At 49.3% G+C, this 23285-nt stretch overlaps 1 protein-coding gene across 2 annotated transcripts; it reads right to left on the bottom strand.

The window, feature by feature from the left end:
• Positions 1–1617: 1617 nt before the first annotated feature.
• Positions 1618–22063, bottom strand: SDC4 (syndecan 4). Of its 2 annotated transcripts, none has more exons than XM_041122431.1 (5): positions 21974–22063; positions 6979–7120; positions 5946–5998; positions 5514–5697; positions 1618–4246 (listed from the first exon to the last, which is right to left on the bottom strand). In XM_041122431.1, the coding sequence occupies exons 1-5, from the start codon at positions 22010–22012 to the stop codon at positions 4095–4097; spliced, it is 570 nt and encodes a 189-aa protein (XP_040978365.1). In that variant the 5' UTR covers positions 22013–22063; the 3' UTR covers positions 1618–4094. The 2 variants fall into 2 exon arrangements, with proteins under 2 accessions (XP_040978365.1, XP_029865182.1); XM_030009322.2 differs by lacking the exon at positions 21974–22063 and adding an exon at positions 21315–21442.
• Positions 22064–23285: the final 1222 nt, after the last annotated feature.

Below are 23285 nucleotides of genomic sequence, written 5' to 3' on the forward strand. Positions count from 1 at the left end.
ACGCTTCATCTCCCAGCTCCTCCACTCGTTCCCCTGAGCCCCTCCTGCCAGGGAGCATTTGGGAAGGGCAGACCTGCCAGTGGCCACTCGATCACATCAGTACCTGGGAAGGATCCAGCTATTTTCAAGCCAGATGAAGCAGGTCCTCGTGGTTTTGATTTTAAAACCAGAGCAGCGCGAGGAGGAAAAACAACAGAGTATCATCTCAGGGGGCAGAGCTGAAGACCAGGAATTTGCGAAGTGTTAGTGTGAGTTGCCCCTCAGCTAACAGCGGATACAGGCAGGCTGGCCAGGGAAGGCAGAAAGGCCGAAGGAGGGAATGGTGACAACTCCATCCCAGAACTGCAGCTCTGCAAGGACAGGCAGGCAGCCAGGCTTGCGCTCCGGGGATTCGCAGAGTACTTGTCCAGATCACATTGCAAAAACAAGGCACTTTTACGCTGAGGGCAGTTTTGGAAAGTACACGGGATTCTTACAACCAAGAGATGAAGCCCTGGAGGAAAAAAAAAAAAAAAAAAAAATAGAGAGAGAGAGACAAACATACGTTGTTCCAAGAAGCACGTCCAAGAACCTGTCACAGCCGCACGAGGCACAAGAACATGAAGATCACAGGCATACGTCACCAATTTACTGACAAACAGCAGCTCCCACGGACCAAAGGTCAGCCCTGGGAACAATGGCTCTGCTTTACTAGGTACTAGAAGCAGATTCTCAGAGGACCTTCGAGAGCACACCGGTGACAAACCAGGCAACAAGGAGCAGAATTGTTTGCTACTCCCTCACCCCTGAGGGAGCCTGTGTACTAGTCCTAATTTGTTTCCTCCATCCCTGCTAATCCTAACCACCCAGAGTAGGAGTTCCCACCAGGGAGGAGGGAATTAGATTTTCTCAGGGACAATAATCCATTTAAATACAGCACTTCCTGGGAGACTCAGCACTTTTCCCAGCAAGCAGCCCTGCTCTCCGCACAGCCTGCCCTCTCCCATGTGCCCGGGGAGACAGAGATGGGTCCCATCCCTCAAGACCACCAAGCTGCCAGAGCAGAGGAGCTTGGAGTGGAGAAGCAGCAGCTTCCTCCAAGTCTTGCTTAAGAGAAGAGCTGCTTTAGTCCAAAATGGCATGAAGTCACCTGTGGAGTTGCTCCCAGAGCAGCTGATCCCAGGGAAGCTGAAACAGCTCTACACCCACTTGAAGACCCACATCAGTTAAACAGGGTTGGCTTGAAACTTGGTTGAGCAAGACTCTCCGCACATTGCTCTCCTATGTTTGAGGGCACACGAATGTGCTGCTGTCATCAGGGGACATGCACAAGCCCATCTCTACCTCCCTCTGTGCCTTCCGGCTGCAAGGGGACAGCCCTCTCAAAGTGCTGTCACAAAACTGATCACCAGAGAAGGGATGGACTCACCTCATTGTGCCATACCGCATCTGCTTTACTTGCCTGGAGGAGCTTCACTAGCTCCAGAAACCCAGTGACGCTGGTCCCACAGGAGTCACTTGTGGGTCAGATGCTGAAGGGAGCTCGGGACCAGCTGACAAAGCTCCTTTGAGCTGCAGAGCTCCCTGTTACCCAGCTCCCAAAAGTAATTTCAGATCAGAAACAGTCCAAAAAGCCAATTTTAGAAAGTACCAGTTTATTTGAGGAAAAAAAATAAAATAAAAATCAGTAACAGTGGAAAATCCCCAGAGCAATTACACAAGAGAATCTAAATATCCCGAGATGCAGCACCACTCCTGCCTTTCTGGTAATGCTGTCCGTAGGCAGTAAAGTTCTCACTCTCCTTCCCAGTCTACAGTGAACTCTGTGTGGATTTTAGAGCCTCCCAGAGCCCACAGTTTCCCCGAACACACTTGTACTGCGACCAAGTGAGTGAGTCAAACTGGAGGAGGACCCTTGGGAAAAGTCCTCTTGCACTGATGTCTCAATACATGGCTCCCCTGCGTTCCTCACTTTGCCTGCCTAGCTCTGAGAAGCAGGTTCAGCTAGTGGCAGCTGAAGTTTTGTTCCATCGCCTCTGAATTTGGCCTAAAGCCTACAACAAAGCCTCAGTAAGGAGGCTTCAGGAGTCAATAAGCTCTCTAAAGAGCCTTCGCAACCATCTGGTTTTGTGCAGCCTACCCAGTTACTTAATCTGGAGACCCACACTCAGATTTTGTCTTAAACCACACCAGATTCAAAGAGCTGCAGGAGGACACGACTTGTGCAAAGTAGTTCTGTAACACCTTCCTGCTTCCTGCAACAGAGGCATCGGACACACACGTTACCCTCCACTCTAGGAGCCCTGGGGGAATTGGTCTAACTCTCAGCAGAGGTAGGAGCTATGTACATGATATATTAAGAAAGACCCACCGCAGGAGGTTCAGAGCTAGCCATCTATGAAAGCTCAGTGCTCCCAGGTAGGAGATGCTGCCAAGACAGACTTCTAGCTACCAAAGCCAGCCTTCTGCAAGAGGCAGGTACTCAGCACAGTACCGCAGGGGACTCTGCAGCACAGCCAGCCCCCAAAACAAAAAGTTATTTTCTCTGTACTGCGAGCTTCCAATGCTTGCTTCAAAGAGCAACTCCAGATAGGGATCTCTGCTCCAACTCCGAGGATCAAACCCAACCCATCACTGACTGCAGCCTGCTTCCAGGCACAGCCTGGGACACAGCAACAGAGCCCACAGGGCTCAGGCTGCTCCCAGTTGCCTTCCCTAGCACAAGCCCACCTGTCCTCTAGATAAGACACTGGACAAACAGCAGTACAAACGAGATCAAGCCTCTTACATACAGTAAAGCTGCTGAAGAATTAACTCCAGCCTTCTCACTCTTAACTGTATATTTCTCAGTAAAACATATAATATATAGCTCTATAGTACTGATTATAATATATTACAGGCTAGAAATACTCTCATCTTTTCCCTACTTCAATCATATTATGAATCCAATTTTGCATACAGATTAATCCTAGAAGTTATTGCCTTGAATTTATAATTAAAATTCACAGGATAAAGCTTAAATAGTTTTCACAGAGACTCATTATATTAGTGTTTTACATAAAAAGGACAGAAGTTACCAAATGAGAAGAGCAGCCATTTCAGAAACTATAAATAATTCTATTTTTAAAAAAATCAAATCCTAAAAAAGTTATGGGAAAACCATAAATATCTTTACCCTCTACAGTAGCTGCTATAGAACTACAAGAAACCTGTAACACACTGTAGCTAACTCTGCTTCAGTTCAGAATATGAATCATATAAAACAACATCTCTAGAGAAATGCCCAGCCAAAGGAAACACAAAGGGATTGAAAAAATAAATCTGAGGAAATTAAAAAAGTATTTTTTTTTTATTCTTTCAAAACAATTTCTACAAACTTTTATATAAACATTAGGCTATTTTCTTTAAAATTTTGTTATAAAAATATCCTACAAACAATCCTCAAAAAAGTTAAAGAGACTGAAGGCAAGGAAAGGGTGTCGTCATAGCCAAACAAAACTGGCTGTTGGGATTTCATGGACTAACGACCCTTGCCTGGGGCTGACAGGAAGAGACAGAAGTCTCCTGGGGAAAACATTCCCATAGGCCCTTTATGGCATTCAGGGATTTTTAGCCCCTATGGGCCTTTTACTCCCTGATAAGGCAACATTATCTGTAGTGTAAGAGATACATAAATAGTTCTCCACAAAAATGCTTCACATCAACAGCCTGCTGCAAGACATCTATTAGCAAGGTTTATAAAAAAAGCCATCTTCTATAGAAGCAGCCAATCTGAGCACAGCACACTGGATGCAAACACATGGTGTTTGCTTCCATACAGTCTGTTTTGTGTTTATATACCCTCTATAAAACCAAGCAGAAAATTTGGCATCTTTATTCTTTTCACACTAGCTTTAGAAAAAAAATACACTGAGGGTTTTTTCAGACTCTTTGTATTTCATTGGGCCCTTGTTAGCTGAGCAGGATGGGAAGGATCATGTAGGAAGTTTGTTTTTTCTCAAAGTTGCTTTGAAATTCAATCCCAAAAGAGCATTTGTTCAGCACATCTCAGCTGAGGGCACAGTGTTTCCATACAGTCTGTTCATCCCTTGATGGGCACAAGGTGCTGCCGAGCTTTAAGCATAGAACTCATTTGTAGGGGCTTTCTTGTAGATCGGTTTCTTCCCAAGGTCGTAACTGCCTTCATCCTTTTTCTTCATGCGATAGACTAAAAGGAGGATCAGGAAGACAGCAAACAGGAGGCCCACCGCCCCTCCTGCAATGAGAGCTGAGGAGGAAAAAAGAGCACGGAATAAGTCTAAACTTCTGGACAACTCCAAATGATCAGCTACATCTCAAAATCTGCTTAAGGATACCAGCCCCCAGAACTGCCTCCAGTGTCAGCGTTGTCCTTGTGTCTGTCACCATACATGCTGGCATTTTCAGCAACAGCAGATGCTATTGGAAAATGCCATAAATTGCTTTCAATCCAACCACAGAATAATCACATGTTCCACATCAACCAGTTCGTGTTAATCTTCCGGTTTAGTGCAAGAAAAATTGTGACAAAAAGACATCCTCCCTGCGTGGAGACAAAACAAAAAAAACCACCCAAAAAAGCCCCACCACAACCCACAAACAGCGTCAAGTCCAGGAAAATGGTATAGCTCCGATTCGAATGCTTTGTTAACTATCTGTGTGAGCACACTCTGGGGAGTCTGCATTTCAATTAAACAGCAACATCCCACTACCACCACCTCCCTCCAAAGAACACTCCAACAACCAAAAACCACAAACCCACAAAAACCCACCAAGATTTTCTCTCTCCTCACACCAAGGGTAGCCACAAGACTTCAGTGAAGTTTATCCTTTGCTGTGCACCTACTTGTTGCACTCCATCAGCTTCTCTGTTAGGTGGCTTTGCAATCCACTCTTCCAGTCACTCCTCCAACTGGAAGGATGGCTGCAGATCAGCAATATGTGCCAAGGTTTGTACTTGGACCATCAGGCCAAGTGCTTGATGAAGCATGCCTTGAGACAGATCTGTCCCACATGCTGAGGCGAAGCCAGTCACTTGGTTTTGCTCTAGACAGAGGTACTTAGATTTGTAACAGTTGACTAGGTGTTCAAATCCCTTAGAGGGGTTGTTTGGTTCTTGGCAAGGCTCACAAAAAGGCAGGACTTGGGCAAAGGTTAGAAGGAAAATGCCTCCACTTGATATGAAAGTCTATGATGTCATTGATTTATGGCTAGATACGCCTCTTGTTGAGGTCGTAACCGAGAGCAGAGCAGCTGCTGCATGACTTAAGTGGCACTTAAGCCAACACTCAGCTGGCAGGCTCAAAACCAATCTGTTTACCCCAGCAAGGCAAGCAGTAGGCTCTTCTGCTGTTTAAGGACTAGAAGGCAGAAGTGACCTTGCTACAGGTACTCACAGAGGTAATGCATCTCACTCCCCTTGTCAGCAGGGAACTGCTCCTCAGAAAAACAGGGAACAATAGAAACTATTTTGATTTACAGTATTAATGATTTATCAGGACAAGGTGGAGTATTACCTGTAAGGACTTCTGTTCTTTCAAAAATGCTGCTGTTGGCTGTGCTTGCCATGGAGATCTTGTTGGACAGGTTCTCTTCAACAGGTACAGCTTTGTCTGGAATGATTTCATTGTCCACCATTGTATTTTTCTTCTCACCTTCTATCTTTCTCTCAGTATCTCCAGGGATATAGTTGTCAGATACCTACAGAATATAGACAAACCACACCCATCAGTGGTAACACCCAGTAGCACCCAGCCTACCTACAATTGAAAGTAGGAAGGTGTGCAGGGAAAAGGAAGTTTGATTAGTGCATTACGAGTACACTGTTCCTGCTCATGCAGGTAGATTCATCTTGATGCCACATCTTGCAGGGGAAGGGTATTCAGAAAGCTTCACAGACAGACCGGAGTAGCTATGTGTTGCTTATAACATGCAGAGGCAATACCTACCACAGGAGTATCCATGGTGGTCAGATATATGGCATCTTCAGAGTCTGAGTAGTCTGCAGGGGGCGGGGGGGGGGAGGGGTGGGGGGGAAGAGTAAAAAAAAAAAAAAAAAAAAAAAAAAAAAGACACTAAGTTTTCCTCTCATTATTTTTCCAGAATTCAGACAATTCCCGCAATGCCAGCAAGTGCAGACAAACTAGGACTCTTGTTCTCTGCTGACTACAGTTCCCCCTTACCTACTAGTACTTTTGCCATTTAATGGCTTTGATTGCATAAGACGATGAGACATAATCTTAAAACCAACAGCTCTTGCATGGGAGGGGTCTTCAGCTGGATCCACTGGCCCCCGCTGCAGATTATCAGGAGTTACCCTGCAAAGCAGGTCTGCTATAGCTTGCTAAACTAATGCCAACGGAAGGCAACGCTCTCACCACCCATCCCTAAAGGATAGTTCGCCAAACCTCTAGTTACTGGATCTGCCTAAACATGTTGGGCACCGATTTCAGCACTTGTTCTTTCCCCTTTAGAGAACAAATGTTCACATAAAGGGGACACGGAGCTACAGAAACTGGTTTGGGCAGGGAACTTTGCATGTCACAGAGTTCACTTGAACATCAGTTAGTCCTTTACCTTGTTTGGCCTCAGCTGAGATACTAACTTTAAGCCTTTTAACACTGCCTCAACAACAGATTTTTTTTTAATTATTATTTTTACATTTTTTTAAAGTTTCTCAGAAGTTCTTTGGAGTTCAATAGGAAAGAGATCCAGCCACTGCAATGCCTTTTCACTTGCAGCAAGACAAGCCTGGCTGGACTCCATCTGTCCTCCCCGAGTGATTCAACATCACGGTACAACCACTTTCACTGTTCTCATCTGTGAGTGACTACGATTCACACAGCTTTCTCATCTCCACCTGACACTAGTTCCCTCCGGAGCTCTGGCTCTGCACTGAGCCCATCACTCATGGGCTGGTGCCAGAAGGAATTTCACAGCATCAACTGAGGGAGATCCGTTTCCCCCCCCTTCCCTGCGTACCTCCAGACCCAGATGCCTCATCTATATCTAATCCATCAGAAGTTAAGTGAGGCCTGAATTCGCCAATGTCTTCATCATCTGGCAAGTCTCCGGAGGCAGGGTAGTCAAGCCATCGGGCATCCATGGTCTCTGTTTCTCTCACCTGTAAAGGGGAGTGGAAAAGTGTTAAGTATCAGGCAACTCCTCAGAAGCATTTCACAAAAGGTCAGGAGTTCAGAGCCTGTGCTGAGCACATCAATTCCATCAGAAGAACATTAAATGCTGAACTTCCTCTCCACCAAGAGCATTATCTTCATCAGCCTGGAAATAGCCAAATTCCCCTAGAGTTTCTCAGAACAGAAGTGAGAGCCAGCCTGGGAGGGGAATTTCCCGAGGGCTACAGATTCAGGAGGTTCACTTGAACACACAGGGTAAAAATAACACAAGATCTTGGTCAGGAGTTTGTAGCAAAAACATTTGGAAAAGCAATACCTTCAGTTTGTGATAAGGGAGGATTTGGAAGGACTTGCTACTCCCAGAGAAAAAGCCTGGCACCTATAGGTCAGTTTTTTGCATAGCACCAAAGCCTCATGCCGAGGCAATTCGTTGCTCCTTGTACTGAGAACAAACCTATTTTATCACCCAAGGGTTAGAAACTGGTCTGTCAGTTCAGCTGAATTGGAGTGCAATATAGTATGACATTCAAGAGCACTTGCTATCGGTAATGACTTGCCTGAAGGAAGAGCTTCCCCTGCCTCACTTCTTAAAAGGCATGTAAACAAACAAGTCTGTAAAATGAAGTCCACGATCCTATGGCCAGATCAGTTACAGACACACCTTAGCAAAATGGCAGGAGAGCCTCCCAGAGAATCAGCTGTTTGGCCACAATGGCAATTTACACACCAGAGCTTGTTTGCACTTGGACCTTCGAGGAGCCGCAAGCACAAACCTCCTGCCCTCACCAAGGTTATGCAATTTCCCCAGAACTATTTCTCCTTGCCCCACAGCCCTGGGGCCAGCCCTGGTGAGGGCACCACAGGTATGAGCTCTCAGGTTGCTTAACACCAGCCTGCAGATTCCAGCAGCTCCAGATGCTTCCACAGCCATGAAGTCATGGGTGTGGGGAACTTGACCCCTTCCCCTACGGCAAGAAGTCCCATAGCTAGGGGCTAAGCTGTCAACATTTTTTCATGCTGTCCCCACAGAAAAATTGGCAAGTCTTTCTGAAGGTTTGTCTACCCAGGAGAGCATTTTTAAAACATCCCTTTACTCCATAGTCCTGCACATCCAACGGCTCTTCTTAATGTACCGGTTTACCACGAGCTACAGCCTCACAGGGGTGAGGATCAGAGACTCGTGGGGACAGTTAGAGCTGGGTGGCACCACTGGAGCCCCAGCACTTGCTGCTTCATCGGGGCAGCAAAGAGACCCTGACCAGCTGGCACCAGCCTTCCTGCTTGCCCAGCCAGGTGTGGCCCATCCTACAGCCCAGCGGTGACACTGACTGATGAATTACGTCCACTCACAAGCAAAGACCAACAATCAGCCACAACCCATGTGTCAGCTTCCTCTGTCCACAGCCCCAGCCCTGCTTCCAGCCCAGACTTCCCTGCCCATTAGCGTACCGGTTTTGCCACAAACAAGACCTTGTGGTTAGGACAAGATGTTTCTCATTTTGCATAAGGAGCAGTGGCTACTAGATGTGCTTTTCATTAGCTTATTGAGGCATCTTTGGTTTCCCCAGCAGCTCTGCTGGAAGATAACCAAATGAACAGCCTAGAGGGCATGAAGTGCTGAGGCCAGCTCTCCTCCTAGACCCCCTGTCTCCACTCTGCCTGAGCTTGGCATTAGGTGATGGGAAGGGGGCTGGGGAAGGCGGCCAGCTGGGAAGAAATCCCCTCCCGGCCTGGAACCGGGCATTCCTAACATTATGGATCACTCGCTCCAAGGCAAATTCATTTCAAGATATGTGAAACCCAGCCAAAGCCAGACCTGCAATGGAAACTGCTGCCAGCATGCAGTAGCTGTTCCCAGGACAGCTTCTGGCCATTTCATCAAGGGGCAGGAAGAGCCCAATTCCCATCTGCCCGAGATAGGGCACTGGGGAACACGTTTGCTGCAGATCTGTATAACTTGGCTGCGCCAGGGCAGACCAATGTTGGCAAAAGCGCTGTGCCGCACCCCTGTGCCAGCTCATGCCATACTTTGTTATGAGTCACAGCTAGCTAATGTCCTAATGAGGGCAGCTCAAGAAAAACCTGCGTTTAAGCCACCAAGTGGCTGGACAGCAGGCTGGCCTTATCAGATCAGCCCAGCCGTGAGCAAAGCAGTGGCAGACAGTCACGGTGATTAGTACATACAGTGGAACGCACCAGGTTCGGCTATCAGAAAAACCTATTTAAATCAGGACAGACAGTGTTTACAAGCCAGAGGACATAACAAGGAAATTACTGACTCACAAGCTTAAATAAGATTATATGGGAGCGTTCCCTGAACTCACTCTTCATCATCCTCTTGAGCAAGGACAGGGCAGTTCCTGGAAGCCATGAGAGCTTCTCAAACCATACTGGAAACTTTTCTTGTGGGCAGCGAGCCTCATTTTACAGATTCATCTGCCAGGGAAGTTAGAGGGCTGCTGGGCACCTCCACACTTACAGTCCAGGTTTCAAGACATGCTCTCCTAGGGAGCAGGCTCCCACGGGGACCTGGGGCATGGGCAGCCCAGGAAGAGTTAACACTGGAGTGCTGTGCTCACGGGGCAGGTCTGGAGCAGGCACATTCCTCGCATACACACCTGTGAGAAGGCAGACAGGCACTTTCACAGGCTTAAAAGCAAGGGCTTCAGGCTTCCCAAGTGCCACATAAAGAGCTCCCTGGAGTATTGCTTAAAAAGTGCATCTCTTTCCAAGAGGACTCAGTCCTCCCTACAGCTCCGCTACCAGGTGAACAGGCCCCATGGAAGGTGCCCATGCTTCCCCTCGGCTGGCAGGCCGCAGCCAAGAAGAAAAAGCTAGGAGACTGCCACAGGATGATGGTCAGCCCTTGCCAAGTTGTCTCTGGCTGCATTCAGCTTAACACCTTCTGCAACTGCCAGCTGGAGAAGGGCACCAGCACTGCTCGGAGTCTGCTTTCCACCACCTGTTATTGCAGCACTGGAGCCAGGCCAGGGACTTGCTGGGAGAGTCGGACTGGGCGGCTGCACAGCCCCACCTCACCTCAGCAGCTGAAGTCGAGCCCTACTATTAATATGCTCCTCTCTAGGAGTGGTCTGTACAAAAATCAACCTTTTCTGCAGGAGTCTAGTTCCAGGATTTCCTCCTCATGTTAAGCAGCTTTATCCCCAGTAAGCACCAAGGGGGATTAACCAACATGCTGGGAGCAGAAGCTTTTCCTCCCTCCCAGTGGCAAAAAAATAAGTTTATTCCCTGCCAGACAACCAGCATGTCAGGCACGTGAACTATGAGCATCATTCCTGGAAAAGCCAGGCACAGAGGTCTTATGTTTGAGCCTGAGACAGGCTGCACTACTGGATGAAGCCAGACACTGTTTGCTCAGTTGAGGCACAGGAATCACACCCCTGGTACCCCAGGCAGGGGCTTGCAGCTCTGCTGTGCTCCATCCCTAGCCCACCCCGCTCCATTCTGTGCTCCTGGGGCCTTCACTTACAGCCCTAGCATACCACTAGCCTCTTCTCAAAGCAAGAACATCTATTTATTGAGGGAGCAAGCAAAGTTTCTGTCCGATGTGTGAATTTCCCCAGCCGCTGGCTAGTTCTGGGAAATATCAAACACAGGCAGCTCGCCTGCCACAGCCCACACGTCCTCACCACAGCCTTTGCAAACCGCTTCAAAAAAACCAAAATGATGTTTTGGGGCAGAGACAAAGGTTCCCAGACATGGAACGGGGTTTTACGGCTGGTCCTTGTCTCTGATCAAACACAACAGAGTTCATTAAAAGCTTCTTAGAAGGGTCACAGCCAGCAAGCTGCAAAGGGAGTCAGATCTGCAGAGACTCAGGCATCTGAAGTGCAGGGAGCTTTTTATCAAGTTTATAACTTTGGCACGGAGACCCAGCGCTCACTCCTGCATCTCCCTCCCCAGCACTGTGTACACAAGTCTAGCAGTAAACAGGAGCAAGGTGAAAGTCAATCTTTCTTAGACAAAAGCACATGGAGCTGGGCCAGCCTGGGAGGTGGCAGAAGAGAGGGCAGAGGTGCAGACCTGTTAACTCTTTGTAGCCTGTAGGGACAGATAAATGTAAACTGCTGCTGGGGCTTTTCTCAGGTGCTCTGTACTAGGGGACAGTGGTACAGATCACCTCGTTTCACTTCAGCGAGCAGTATTACACAATGTATCTTTCCCAGACCTGTGCTGTCAGGGACAGATGTCACCTCACCACCACAATGCATATCTAGATCAGCTCAACAAGAAAGGGCTCCTGGATGACACGAGCAACAGGCCACATGCCCCAGCCTTGGAGCCTGATTATTAAGAGAGTGTTCCTGCAAAGCCACCACCCTGGCCCTCGTGCTGTCCTGCATCATGAACCAAAGAGCACCGAATCCAATGGGGCCTTTCCAGTGCAAGGATGCAAAGCTCTGTAAACCACAGAGCCCAAGAGAAGGGATTTCCGTATGGTTCACTTCCACCAAGCTCTTGCAGAAGCACGCAAACCAGGAAGGTTTTAAAGCTCACACAAAGCATGCAAAGGAGCAGGGGTTAGGAGCTGAGCTCATCCCCTTGAAGCACGCAAGCTCCCCAAAAGCAGGAAAGCTGAAGAGCCACAGTGCTGGAAACGGGGTGGCTCAGATCGGTGCGAGTCAGCCAAATAGAGCTGACCTCCAAGGGAGGTAGGCGTACAGTGAGGTAACAGGCAAAGACAGCTCTATCTTCCCATCTTAATAAACATTAAAAGAAAGTTATTAGAAGCGACATGAGCTTCCGGCAGAGGCAGCTCCTGCCAGACTAGTAAGGGAAGGGTCTATATTTCTCCCAAAAGACCCTTTACTCCCTCCCCTCCCCTCCCTCTATGCTCCAGCTCTATGTAGGGGGGAAAAAAAAAAACCAAAACAAAAGTCACTTTTGTCCTGAGAGGAAAGCAAATATCAGTATTTCAATCTAGGTCACACCTAACTCCTTCAACACATCAGCCGCAGTGAAAAAAAAAAAAAAAAAAAAAAAAAATCCACTTGTGCCAACTCCTTGTGCCCATGCTTGGAGAGTACCATTTTACCTCTTGTTCCTGGTCAGTCTGTCCCACATAATTCGCAGCACACATGGCCCGCACTGGCCTCTGTACCAAGGGACAGAAGTTGAACAACTCCCATCCAGGCACACGTGTATTTAGTTGCATGACAGGCTCACCCCAAGGCTTCCAGACATGGTTAAATACTACTGTGCCTTTGCTCAACACTTTTCAAGCAGTCCTAGAGCAGGACCACAGACACAGTGGCTTTGGGCAAAGCCAGCCTTGCCCATGTCCTCTCCAACAGCCATTGTACAGGTGCAATCGCACCACAGTGAGCCATAAAGGTAAATCTGCAATGTCTCTGAGGACTAAGGGGGAAATCAAAAACAGAAGTATAGATCAGGGCTTGCAGGCAGCTCTTGGCTGGCAGCAGGGTATAGCATTGCATCTCTAGTACCCCAGACCAGTTGTTGCATGCTGTCTCTTTGTGCCTCTTACCAAAGAGGGAAAAAATGTATTTATTTTTTGAATTGTGCTCAGGAATACAAGCAAGGAGCAGGGTCTTGCTTAATAAGACAAAGCAAGAGCAACATGCAGGCTGTTCAGCTGGTAAAAGTGTCACTCATTCAAGGTGACTTAAGAGAAGCATCCCCAGTCCCTGTCCAACCAGGTATCCATCTCCCTGCAGCCACATAACCAGTCCTGTGTGCTCACACTCAGCAGCCCACGTGCTATGTGGTGGCAGAGTGCAGTAACACACGTCCAGCACTAACACGGCCTCAGCCTGGGTCACTCCCCCACTTGCCCCCGCTCCCCGTGTGATTCTTTAAGCTGTGTCGCCACAAGCAGCTCTCCTGGGGGCTCATGTGGCAGCAGAGGCATAATCCCCCGTGACAATTACACCATAATCCCAGGCTCTGGAGAGCGACCCGCTGTCACGGGTGCCTCCCCTGCAAGAGGGATGAATCCTCCCGGGCTCTGCTTGCTCAAAATAGGCTTCCCTGCACTTACAAAGTCAAACCTCAGTTACCTTTTAACTCGCGTGCGTTTGCTTACACGCAGCCTGCTCTCTTCAGACCACAAGGTATGCGTGTGCCTTTCAGGCCATGCCATAGAAGCAAGCAGGAGGAGGACGTAGAGATTACAAAGGAATGAATTCTTGTTTAACCGCTCTTGCCTGACTATCAACCAAGAGCAAAGCCATAAAGATTGAGTCCTTTACCAGACAGGCACATGCTGGGATCTGTTTATTGCAACGGTGGCAAAACAGCTGCTCTAAATAGTCAATGCCCAGCTCCGGGAGACCTACAAGAGCCAGAGCGGGAAGAAGATGACTGCTTCCCGCCTTCAGCTAGAGGAGATAATGCTCAGCAGGCAGTTGCAGATAGCTGTGGGTCAATCACTTGCCCTGAAGCAAATAAAGATAAGGTTCAGAGGAAAACTGCAGGAGGGGAAAGCAGGAGCTCTCATGTGACTCAGGAGGAAAACAACTGCGGCAGAGACATTTCACGACCCTGAAAGGTTCTCCAGGTCATGGGCAGTGATACGCGCCTAGTTCATAAAGAGATTCTATTTTTTATGGTATTTACAAACCTGATCATAGGTATTTCATATACTTCACTGCCCAGGGCTCAGTTCCTAAGTTGGAGAAATCTAGTCAAGGTTAAAAAAGGAAGTTTTTCTGGCTCACGACTCACTCTGAGTTGCCCTACTCTATACCAGGAAGCTCCTATTGCATCCTTGCCTGTGGAAAAAACCAAGGATATAAAGGCCCCAGCAAGGCAGCTTTTCCATCAAGGATGATTTCTCATGCTGACACTTCAGGCTTGGGATATTTCATATATCATATTTCCCCCTCATGCTGGGGATAGGCCTGCCCTCATTGCCCTTTCCTAGAATACAGCTACACCCCAATACTTCCCTGGACACACATATAAGGAGAATTTCCACTTGGCAAGAAATGCGTGACATGCATTTTCGGGATCTTTATGCTCCCTCATGCCAGAGTGTTAGCAAAATTAAGCCAGGCAGACACCCAACTTCAAAGGGTGCCTTTCCTAGCGGGCTCACCATGCAGCTAATCTCAGCTTGTTTGTACAGTCAAGATTCCCAATGCTGCACCCTACAAATGCTTCCCCTCCCACAATCTGTTTTAATCTAATCAGAAGTAGTAGCCCAAAGCTTTAGGCTTAGCCCAGGCAGTTGAGCTCTGCCAGCACAGTTACACTATTTTAAGTTTTGCTCTGTTGGCAAAGATACCAGCAAAAAATTGTAGCAGAGGAAGTTATCAGCACGAAAGCACTTGACACAGCGTAGCCGTACCACTCTGCTATCAGGCTATACCCATGTAAGCATTTATACAAACAAGCATTTCAACAACAGGGATTTTCCTAGTTAGCTACAGCAGCAGAGACAGGGTTTCAGTGCGTGGGGTTTTTTCTTGTTTTGTTTTTTAATAGAGACATTCCCAACTTGTGCAGAGGTTGCCTTGGCTTCAGCCCAGAAAGCAGCAGACACAGCATGTGCTATTGGGGATCGTGCAGCTGTACTTTGGGAAACCTGTCACACCCGGGAGCATTTTCCTCTCTTGGAGAGCTCTGGACTCCCAGCCAGGCTTCCGCCCCTTTCCGAGCAGGGGGTGAGCAGCTGGCAGAAGTTTTCCAGCCCTCCCTGACCACATCTCTGCACCCACACTGTCACAGCCAGGAGCAGAGGGACCCAGCTATTGTTTTGGTCACTCCTTCCTTGGCTCTGCAAAGCCTGTGCTTGGCTGGACTAGCAAGTCGTTTAGTAACCAACACGCAGGACCAGCTCCTCATACTCAGCCTCGGGAAATTTAGAATTAGCGCCAAGAACAGCCCGCACATAAACAGTCTCCTGCAAGATCCTGGCTCCAGAATCTGCTCCACTGCACACTGTGGATTTGCAATAAATATTTATCTTGCTGGGAACAGCGTCTTCCAAGCAAAAGCTCCTGACATCAGTACGGACTGTATTTCCATTTGGGGAAGAGTAGAACTTTCTCTGTTTTTACAGGGGCACACTAGCCCACAAAAGAAGCTTCTACCACCCTCCTGGCACCATGCTGGCCAGGATCCATCCCTCCACCCATGGGTCCCACTCCTCTCCAAGCCAGCCTGGCAGCACCCCATCACGCCAGGAGTCCTCCTTCCAGCCATGCTCCCCTCAGTCACCTCACCTTAAGCGCCGAGATTCCTGGCTACTGTGCCACGCAGGCCATTTCAGTGCAAGTCCAAGGCAGGCACTTTCACAGCCACTAATGCACGTTAACATTTTATTGCTACAGTTTGACTGTAATGGCAGTTAAAGGGCAGGAGGCAGGGTTAGCCTCGCAGCAAGGTAAACGGGGCATGGCCGCATCACTTTGTATTCAAGTTCTACAGCAGACAGCAGCACAGTTTTAGCTGAACTGTGGTGGAGACACCTTTTCCCCTTCAGCAGCTAAGGCAGAACAACATCAGAAGATAGAAATCCTTCCCATGGCAGGCTTTGCTTTCCCTGACAGAACACAATTTGTTTAAGCAAGAAGAAACGTCGTTTTTGTTTGACACGACACTAGCTGCTTGGGTAACAGTGCTACGGGTCTCCCAGTCTCCCTCCCACCCCAAGGAGTGTCTCTCTAAGATTTTAATTAACTGCTTTGATTTTTAAGTTATCCCAATAATTTGTCTAACAACAGCCTCTTGGCATTTTATAAGCAGAGTCTCAGCCTCAAAGGATTTAAGAATAAAAGTGACAGGAGTGCATATTTCCAGCAAAAATAAGACTTTTACAAGAAGTGTATTTTTGAAGTCAGCCAGCCTTCAGAAACTGAGAGGGACGCAGCTACATCTTGCGTGTTTTCCCCTCCTACACTGACATTTTCTCCAGATTCAGGATTAAGTATTTAACCCTCTCCTTTGAGACTTTCCACTCCTTCAGCTTGCTTTGAATGCTTTCAGTCATTTCAGATAATACTACTGCCTTCCCCTCTCCCCCACGCAACTCTGGTTTCCAACTGTATCTGTCTGAAAACGCAGCAACCACAGAGCTGCCAGAGCAAGTTAGTGGTTGCTCAAGACAAGGCCATTTTCTGATCTGCCTGTGCCAACACTAGCTCAGCTACTGGCAGCAGTCATATGTCAGAGCCCCAATAGCTTTTTTGCCCACCATAGCCACAATGCGAGGCAGATTAGACAAGAGGCAGCAGCAAAGGTGCTCAGTGCTGAGGGCAGCACAGACCATCTGCCAAGCAGCACTAGTTTTGCTTGTCACCCCTTTTCTAACCCCATAAGAAGAGATCCACCTCCGTGCTGCAGCACCTCGGAATTCTGAGTCATTGCTTTGGGTAAGGGGCCAGGGCTGTTACTCAGAGGGTGACAGCAGAGTGTCTGGGAGCTGCGAGGCCAGGCAAGTGCCAGAAACCCTGAGTCAAGAGAGCATGACTGCTGCGAGTCAGGGCTGATGGTGACACACAGCAGAGCTGGTCAGAGGCAGCAGCATTTGCTGGACGACCATTCAGGCACACGCTTAAAGAAAAAAAAAAAAAAAAATAGAAGTCTGAACTAATCCAGAAGTGAAGCCCTAACAGCTCATTAATGTAGGATCTTTTACAGCCCCTCAGAGCAGTAGCTTATTACAAGTTAAAGAATTTAACTAGGCTGCCCTGTCTATTCAGAGCCACCAAGCCCAGTCTCATCACAAGAGTCTCATTCTAGTGCAAATCATCTGAATCCTTAATTTAAAGCATTTGCATTCCACCAAGTCTCAAACAAACAGCCACATATGCTCTGCAACAGCAGCCCGGAGGTCAGGCGTGCGCAGGGTTTGTCCCCACTGGTTTTGTAGTGCTTCAACGGCATTAGCTTCTAGTTAGAGGTTGCAAAAGCAGCACAACCCTGCTGTTGTTACAGAGCATAAAGGAACAAGCTGTAATGAGTGGAGGGGGAGAATGCAGCTGCAAGGATCTAAGAGCAGGCTGAAGAGGATAAATGTTAACTCAAGAGGAAGGAAGTGTTTTGAAGGATGGACACTCCGTTCTGTCTAGCGAAAGCAATAGCTGGGGAGTTCTGCAGCATCAGTGAGCCACAGTAACTTAATCAAGTAATCTTATGAGTCAACTTAAGTCATTTATATTGCAGACCATAGAACCACAGTTATCATGCCTCCTTTATTGGTACAGTTACTATCACTGAATTAAAAAAAAAAAAAGTTGGTTTTAAAGACAAGGTCCATCAATCTGTCCATTTGAGAGAGAACTTAACACACACAAAATGCAACACAATGCAGTGTGAACTTATAGCCAAGTGGATTCAAGCAGCCAGCATGTTTTCAACGGAGCGTTTCCCAGCACCAGGAGTCAGAGGGGAGGGAAAAGTAGCTGCAGGAGTTGTGCTGATGTCTGCATGCCAAGCAGCGAGCCCGAGTCCCTCCTCTCCATCATCACTCTGAAAGTCAAGTTAGCAGCTTCCAGCTTGTGGTAGAAGTGGGACACAAGTGTATCAAGAAGGCAGTAAGCCACCACAGGAAACCATGACAAGGACCCATTAGGCTCCACTTCAGGCATTTGAGACCAGCAAATAGCCTCCCCACCCCTACCATTCATACAGCTCAAAGCAATAGTAAAGCCATTAACAGAGGCTTGGAGGGGAGAGGGGAAGACACACAGCAAAAAACATTTTCACTGTTGTTGGACTGGATCCAGGCTTTTGCAGGACCTCAAAGTGCCAAAGCCTGGGGAGACAACAACAGGAGGGGCAGGGAAGAGAGCAATCATGTTGGCTAACAGCCTTAACTTCCTAGAGTGAATGAGTCTCTGGTATCGTGAGTCTGGAAACTACCAAGTTCAGCCGCGATTTGCCTCTTGCATAAGCTGTTTGGAAAACTGAACCCCAAGGAAGTGCTCTCCAGCATGGGAGCTGGCAGGCACTTAAGACAGATGAGAACTGGGCAGCAGGGCTGTTTCCCTGACTGTGCCCCAAGCACTGCAGGGGCGACTGCTCCCACCCATGTGGGTACCTCCATGTCTAGTATGGACAAGGTCCTGGGCTGCAGAGGGACCCTGCATCCCTGAACTCCCACCCCAGGAGCTGTGTATGCAGTTTGACAAGGTGCAAGCTACTAGAGAGGCTATTTCTTTCTACACGTTACAGGCCTTTCATCCCCACAGCCAGCTCTAGGTTCGGCTACTAGAAGTCATGGGCTCCTTCCTTTCAGGACTAAGGGACATCACCTTAGACACTGTAATTTTGCTGCTCTGTGTTTTAGGGAGGCTGAAGCAAAGCAAGGATTTGCTCCACATGTTCAGCTGCCTCGTGTGTTTGCCAAGTCAGAAGGTAAAATAAAGTAAAACGTGCAGATAGCAATGTCTTGATTTGATTGGGAGGGACAGATGAGAAACTGGGCAAAGAGCTGAAAGAACAGGCCTCGGGGATCAATGGCAGCAGGACAAGCCAAACCGGTTTTAACATTAATAATGCTGCACTACTTTCCAAACACAGCTATCATCAACAAGACACCAGCTTTGCCAATCAGGAGGCCTCCAAGCATGATTGCTTTAAACCAGCAAACAGAGACCACAAACAGCATGAAGCCTCCCCCCTCTCCCTGAGCAACCCTCTGCCAGCAGCTTCTGCGTTGGGATTTCTGTTTGTCTATACTGCTAGGAACACACAAACACAACACTGTGCTGCACAGAGACTTTTTCTGCATACTGCAAGGCAGAAAAGTAGGACGGCTGCAACGACCTTGAAGCCCATTAGCACTGCTAAGGCCCTGCTGAGCTCAGGGCACTCAGAGCCTTCTTGCAGCTCAGTCAAACGTAAGAGCAGCCCAAGCCTGCAGCAGGCAGACACCTCTGCTGCAGGGGAATACCCCCTGCTTCCCTCCTGTGCTGCCAGGGGCACTTCTAGATGCTAAAAGCACAGGGAGAGTGCAATAACACTGCTCTGCCCAAGCAAGGCAGACTTCAAGTCCTTCGTCAACTCCACTGATCCCATGTCTTGGCTGCATTGGTGGCTTTCTGCTCATCCCCAGCAGCAGGCCCCTAAAGCATCTTCTGCAGGAACCCTATCCTCGCACAGCACAAGCAGAGGGGAGCACCCTGCCTGCACAGCCTTTGCTTTCTAAAGCACTCAACCAGAGAGGGCTGGGGACCACTGGGAGATGTCAGGCTTCAGCTCCAGCCTCCACCCCCCCACCCCCAGGAACAAGATGATGTTCTCACACAAGGCTGCTGGGCTGTTGTAACACAACCCACCCACAGCCTAAGCACCAACGTCACACTTCAGCACTTCAGTAATATTCCCCACCCTCTTACACATCCAAGATTGCTTCACGTGGAGAAGTCTCATCTAGACCAGAAAGCCATGCAAGGGGAAAGGAGCCAAGGCATTTTTGTTTGTACAGGCTCAGGGAAATATTCAAGCACCGAATCACTCTCAAAAGCCATGCTCTTACATAAGCACAAGAAATACAATCCCCGTCTTGTTAAGAAACGGCTACCTGTCTTCACCCTGCCCGCACAGAAAAACTAAGGGCCACGTGCTGCGCAGCTCTGCACGTTTTGGCAGTGCTATTAAAAAAAAAATAAAAAAATATGGGAGGAGCACCAGCAGAACTCTCCCAAACAGTGTGTCATCCTCCTCTCCTCCCCAGCAACCTGTAACCCAAACAATTTGTTTGGATAAGGCTTTATAGTAGGGCAGTGTTACTTCTCAAGCATACACTCCATCTTAAGTAGCTTAAAAGATACGGACAAATACTCCGTACAAGTTCTATATAAGGATTTACAGAATACATCTGTGCAAAATTTGTTGTCTTTGCAGAAATCCGATGCTTGCAGACCACTCGGTTCCCCAGGGACACCAAGTTACATTTCATACCAAACATGGTCAGTGCAACTTCCAGATGCTATCTGCCCCAAAGTTTTGCCCTACTAGTTTGGGCCAGTTCTCAAATGAGCAATTCACGTGCTTAATAGAAGGGATAAAGACACCAGATTAGAGTAAAGTGGATTTGGGCTGGTGGGTCTTAGCACAGAGTAGCTGCCAATTACTACAGATGCTCTCTGTGGGAGTTTCCTACTCTACAACCAGCAACCCCCCAATCCTGTGTCCCTATTAGAGGCAGCAGCAGAGCCTTATCAGTTCTGATCTGCCCACCCAGCCTTCAGTCCAGAAGGAAACAGTGTGGATGATTAAACCTCGTTTTGAGAACCCCTGATCTCCTGCAGTTACTTTAATCTCAGCAGCTCTTTCAGACTAGCAGAGGAATCTGCCCTGTCTACACTATCAGCAAGACGGACACACACAAACGAAAACAAACAAACAGCAGGGAAGGCAGAATTCCAAAACCTCTGCTTCACCATGAAGATCCCACGTGTACCCAGCTTGAAGCATCCAAACTGTTTCACCTCATTATATATTTAAGAGAATCTTAAACTCTCCATGGAAATACATCATTTTTCACTCCCATGTGGAAGCGAGGACGGTTTGACACACTGAGAAGGACACCAGGTACCGGCACAACCAAACTCAGGTAAGACTGGAAAGTCTACCCAGGTGCTGTAATGCATTGAGCATATCTAACCCATCACAAACGCACAATAAAAGAGGGATTAAAGGGCTTAAGTCCATGACCAGCAGTTGGAGATCAAAGCTGTAATGGAGAGCAACTCATTTCTATCACATACCCTTGTACCCTGTACTGCTCTAATTCCACCAGCCCCGATTACAGAAGAGCAAGATGAGGCTCACCACTGCGTAGGGGGGAGAAAGGGACTGATAACTGACAGGGCAGGAGTCCTGGCACGACTGGGCCGGGACAACGCTGCTTTGGCATCAGACAGAGGCGTGCAAGCCCGGAAGGAGGCAGGGGAACCGGAGGAAGGACTGGGAGCTGCCCTATTGCCATTAACCCATTTTGGCCCCCCCTTCCCCGGAGAAGGACAAATGGCTGGGGACAGATCCCCGGGCGGGCAGCGGGGGCATTAGCTCTCAGGCTACCGGCGAGCGGGACCTGCCGCCAAGCGCAGCCCCGGCCGAGAGCCCCGGCCCGGCGCGGAGCAGCCGGGTCACCCGCCCCCCGGCACCGGGAGCACCCTTCCCTCCCGGGGCTCGCAGGCGGAGGAGACCCTCTCCTCTCCTCTCCCACGGCCCGGCAAGACTCACCGACTCGGCGGCGACAGCTTGCAGGAGGAGGCCGAGCAGCAGGGCGGCGCGGAGCACCGGCGGGACGCGGGGCAGCGGCATGGCTGGGCTAGACACGGCGGAGCTGAACAGAGCTCTGGCCGCTCCCCGCCGCCGCCGCCGAACTTATAGGGGCGGTGCAGCCCCCGCGGGGGCGGAGCGCCGCTGCCGCCCGCCCCGCCGGGAATGCCCGCGGCCTCCGCCCCGCATCCCCGGCACCGGCGCCCCGGCGGGGGCTGCCCCGCACCGGCACCGGGCATCCCCGGGCGAGCGGCGCCGGCCTCGCCGCGGGAGCCCGGGCACCGGGCGGCTCGGCTGGCGGAGGCGGGAGGCACCTGGGGACACTGCCGGGGGCGGGGGGGCGGTTCGGAAGCACTTCAGCCCTGCAGCGAAACCCGGGAGGGGCCGGCTGTGACTGTGCGGGTGCGGAGCCTGCTCTGCACGGCTTGTGTGTCCCCCCGCTTCCAGCCGGCGTGGCGACAGCCACTAACTTGTGGGGAAAGGGAAGGGGGGGAAGAGAAAGGAAAGGGGGGGAAAGGGGGGGAAGGGGGGAAAAAGGGGGGGAAGGGGGGGAAGGGAAAGTTGGGGGGAGCAGGCATGCAGCATCCGCTTTCGCAGCATTCCACAAGTGACAGTCTCACATTTACAGAAAACAGAACGACTCTCTCGCAGCGTGTCATCGCTGCGGTTATCAGGCAGGGTGTTACATCACACAGTTCTTGTTGGAGATGGAAAACGAAACCACTTCTTCTGTTTTATCCGTAAGTGGCAAGCACAAGAAACCCACACAGATTAATAAAGGAAAAATGCCAACAGCACAGTTTAACTAGTTCAGTTTTAATTCTCTCATTAATAACTTTGCCTGACCATGAGAATTTGCTTAAAAGCATCTGTTTTGAGCCCCTTAACAACCCAAGGTGCACCTGAGCTACCATACCGGTACACCCTCTGTGTCAGTCCCTCGTTCACACTGCAGTTACATCAGTCTGTGCTTGGTCTCTAGTTTGCAGAGAATAATATTTTCTTAACGGGGAAGCAATGCACAGACTACAAAGCGTGCGTACCATGATCCCATCTGCCAAGTATGGATGCAAACTGCTAGATCTGGATCTTGGCCCGCTCCAGCACTACAAAGCCACACCAAGAGAACGTGTAGCCTTCCCCCGTCCCACCTTAGCATGCTAACCCTCAAACCAAAAAGATCCCTAAGGTGAAGCAGCCTTCCCAACTGGCTGTTCCTTTGGGAATAAATAGGTACAGAGCGTGTGAGCTGAGGTCAAGGCCTCTGCAATGTTTGTTAGGACCGTGCTTGTACACGACCACTGGCAGGAGAATCTCCTGGCAACACCGTGCTGAACTGGCTGTGGAGCCCGTTGGCATAACATGAAGTAACAAGGAGCACTGCTTGGAGTTTAAAAAAATAAGATCTGAAGACAGCATACATCCAGGTAAGGGTAGGAACCAGCCTGGACGAGGCTGTGGTGGAGTTTCCTGTAGCACGTGACCCTCTGTGCTCAGGACAGTGATGTATCACTAACCCTCTAGTTCACCTCAGCATCCAAGGCCACCAAGGACACGAGGGAGGGATCTCCGCCGTGTGCTGGGTTACTGTCCTTCCTTATTACCCTTACTTCGTCACACAGAGGAGCTGATGAAAGTCACTCCTGGTGCAGCCAGGGAGCCCAGCTCCAGTGAGTCTCCAGCTCTGGACACCCAGCAGAGGTGGGCAGCAGAAGATGGAGAGCCACAAGAGCACATGGGCTGGGTCGAATGTGCAAAGACTGGTCCACACCATGACAACACCTGCCAGACAGGAGACAGCCTCAACAGCACAAGGTGGCCAGAAGCCCTCCAATCCTCCCTAACCCTCTAAATGGCACCTGTATTTGTGTGCCTGTGGCCATGACCCCTCTACACCTCCTTCCAGGTAAAGCATCCACCACAAAGATGCCT

The sequence above is a fragment of the Aquila chrysaetos genome, chromosome 3 (genome assembly GCF_900496995.4).
Source record: "Aquila chrysaetos chrysaetos chromosome 3, bAquChr1.4, whole genome shotgun sequence".
Lineage (NCBI taxonomy): Eukaryota > Metazoa > Chordata > Aves > Accipitriformes > Accipitridae > Aquila > Aquila chrysaetos.

What these genes read in the sequence shown, in the direction of transcription:
- SDC4 (XM_030009322.2), bottom strand. Translation starts at nt 21,395, where the DNA reads ATGCCGCTGCCCCGCGTCCCGCCGGTGCTCCGCGCCGCCCTGCTGCTC. An exon ending in AAGCTGTCGCCGCCGAGTCG is followed by an intron (nt 7,121 to 21,314) that starts GTGAGTCTTGCC and finishes TCCCCTTTACAG; the next exon opens with GTGAGAGAAACAGAGACCAT. An exon ending in CCACCATGGATACTCCTGTG is followed by an intron (nt 5,698 to 5,945) that starts GTAGGTATTGCC and finishes TATATTCTGTAG; the next exon opens with GTATCTGACAACTATATCCC.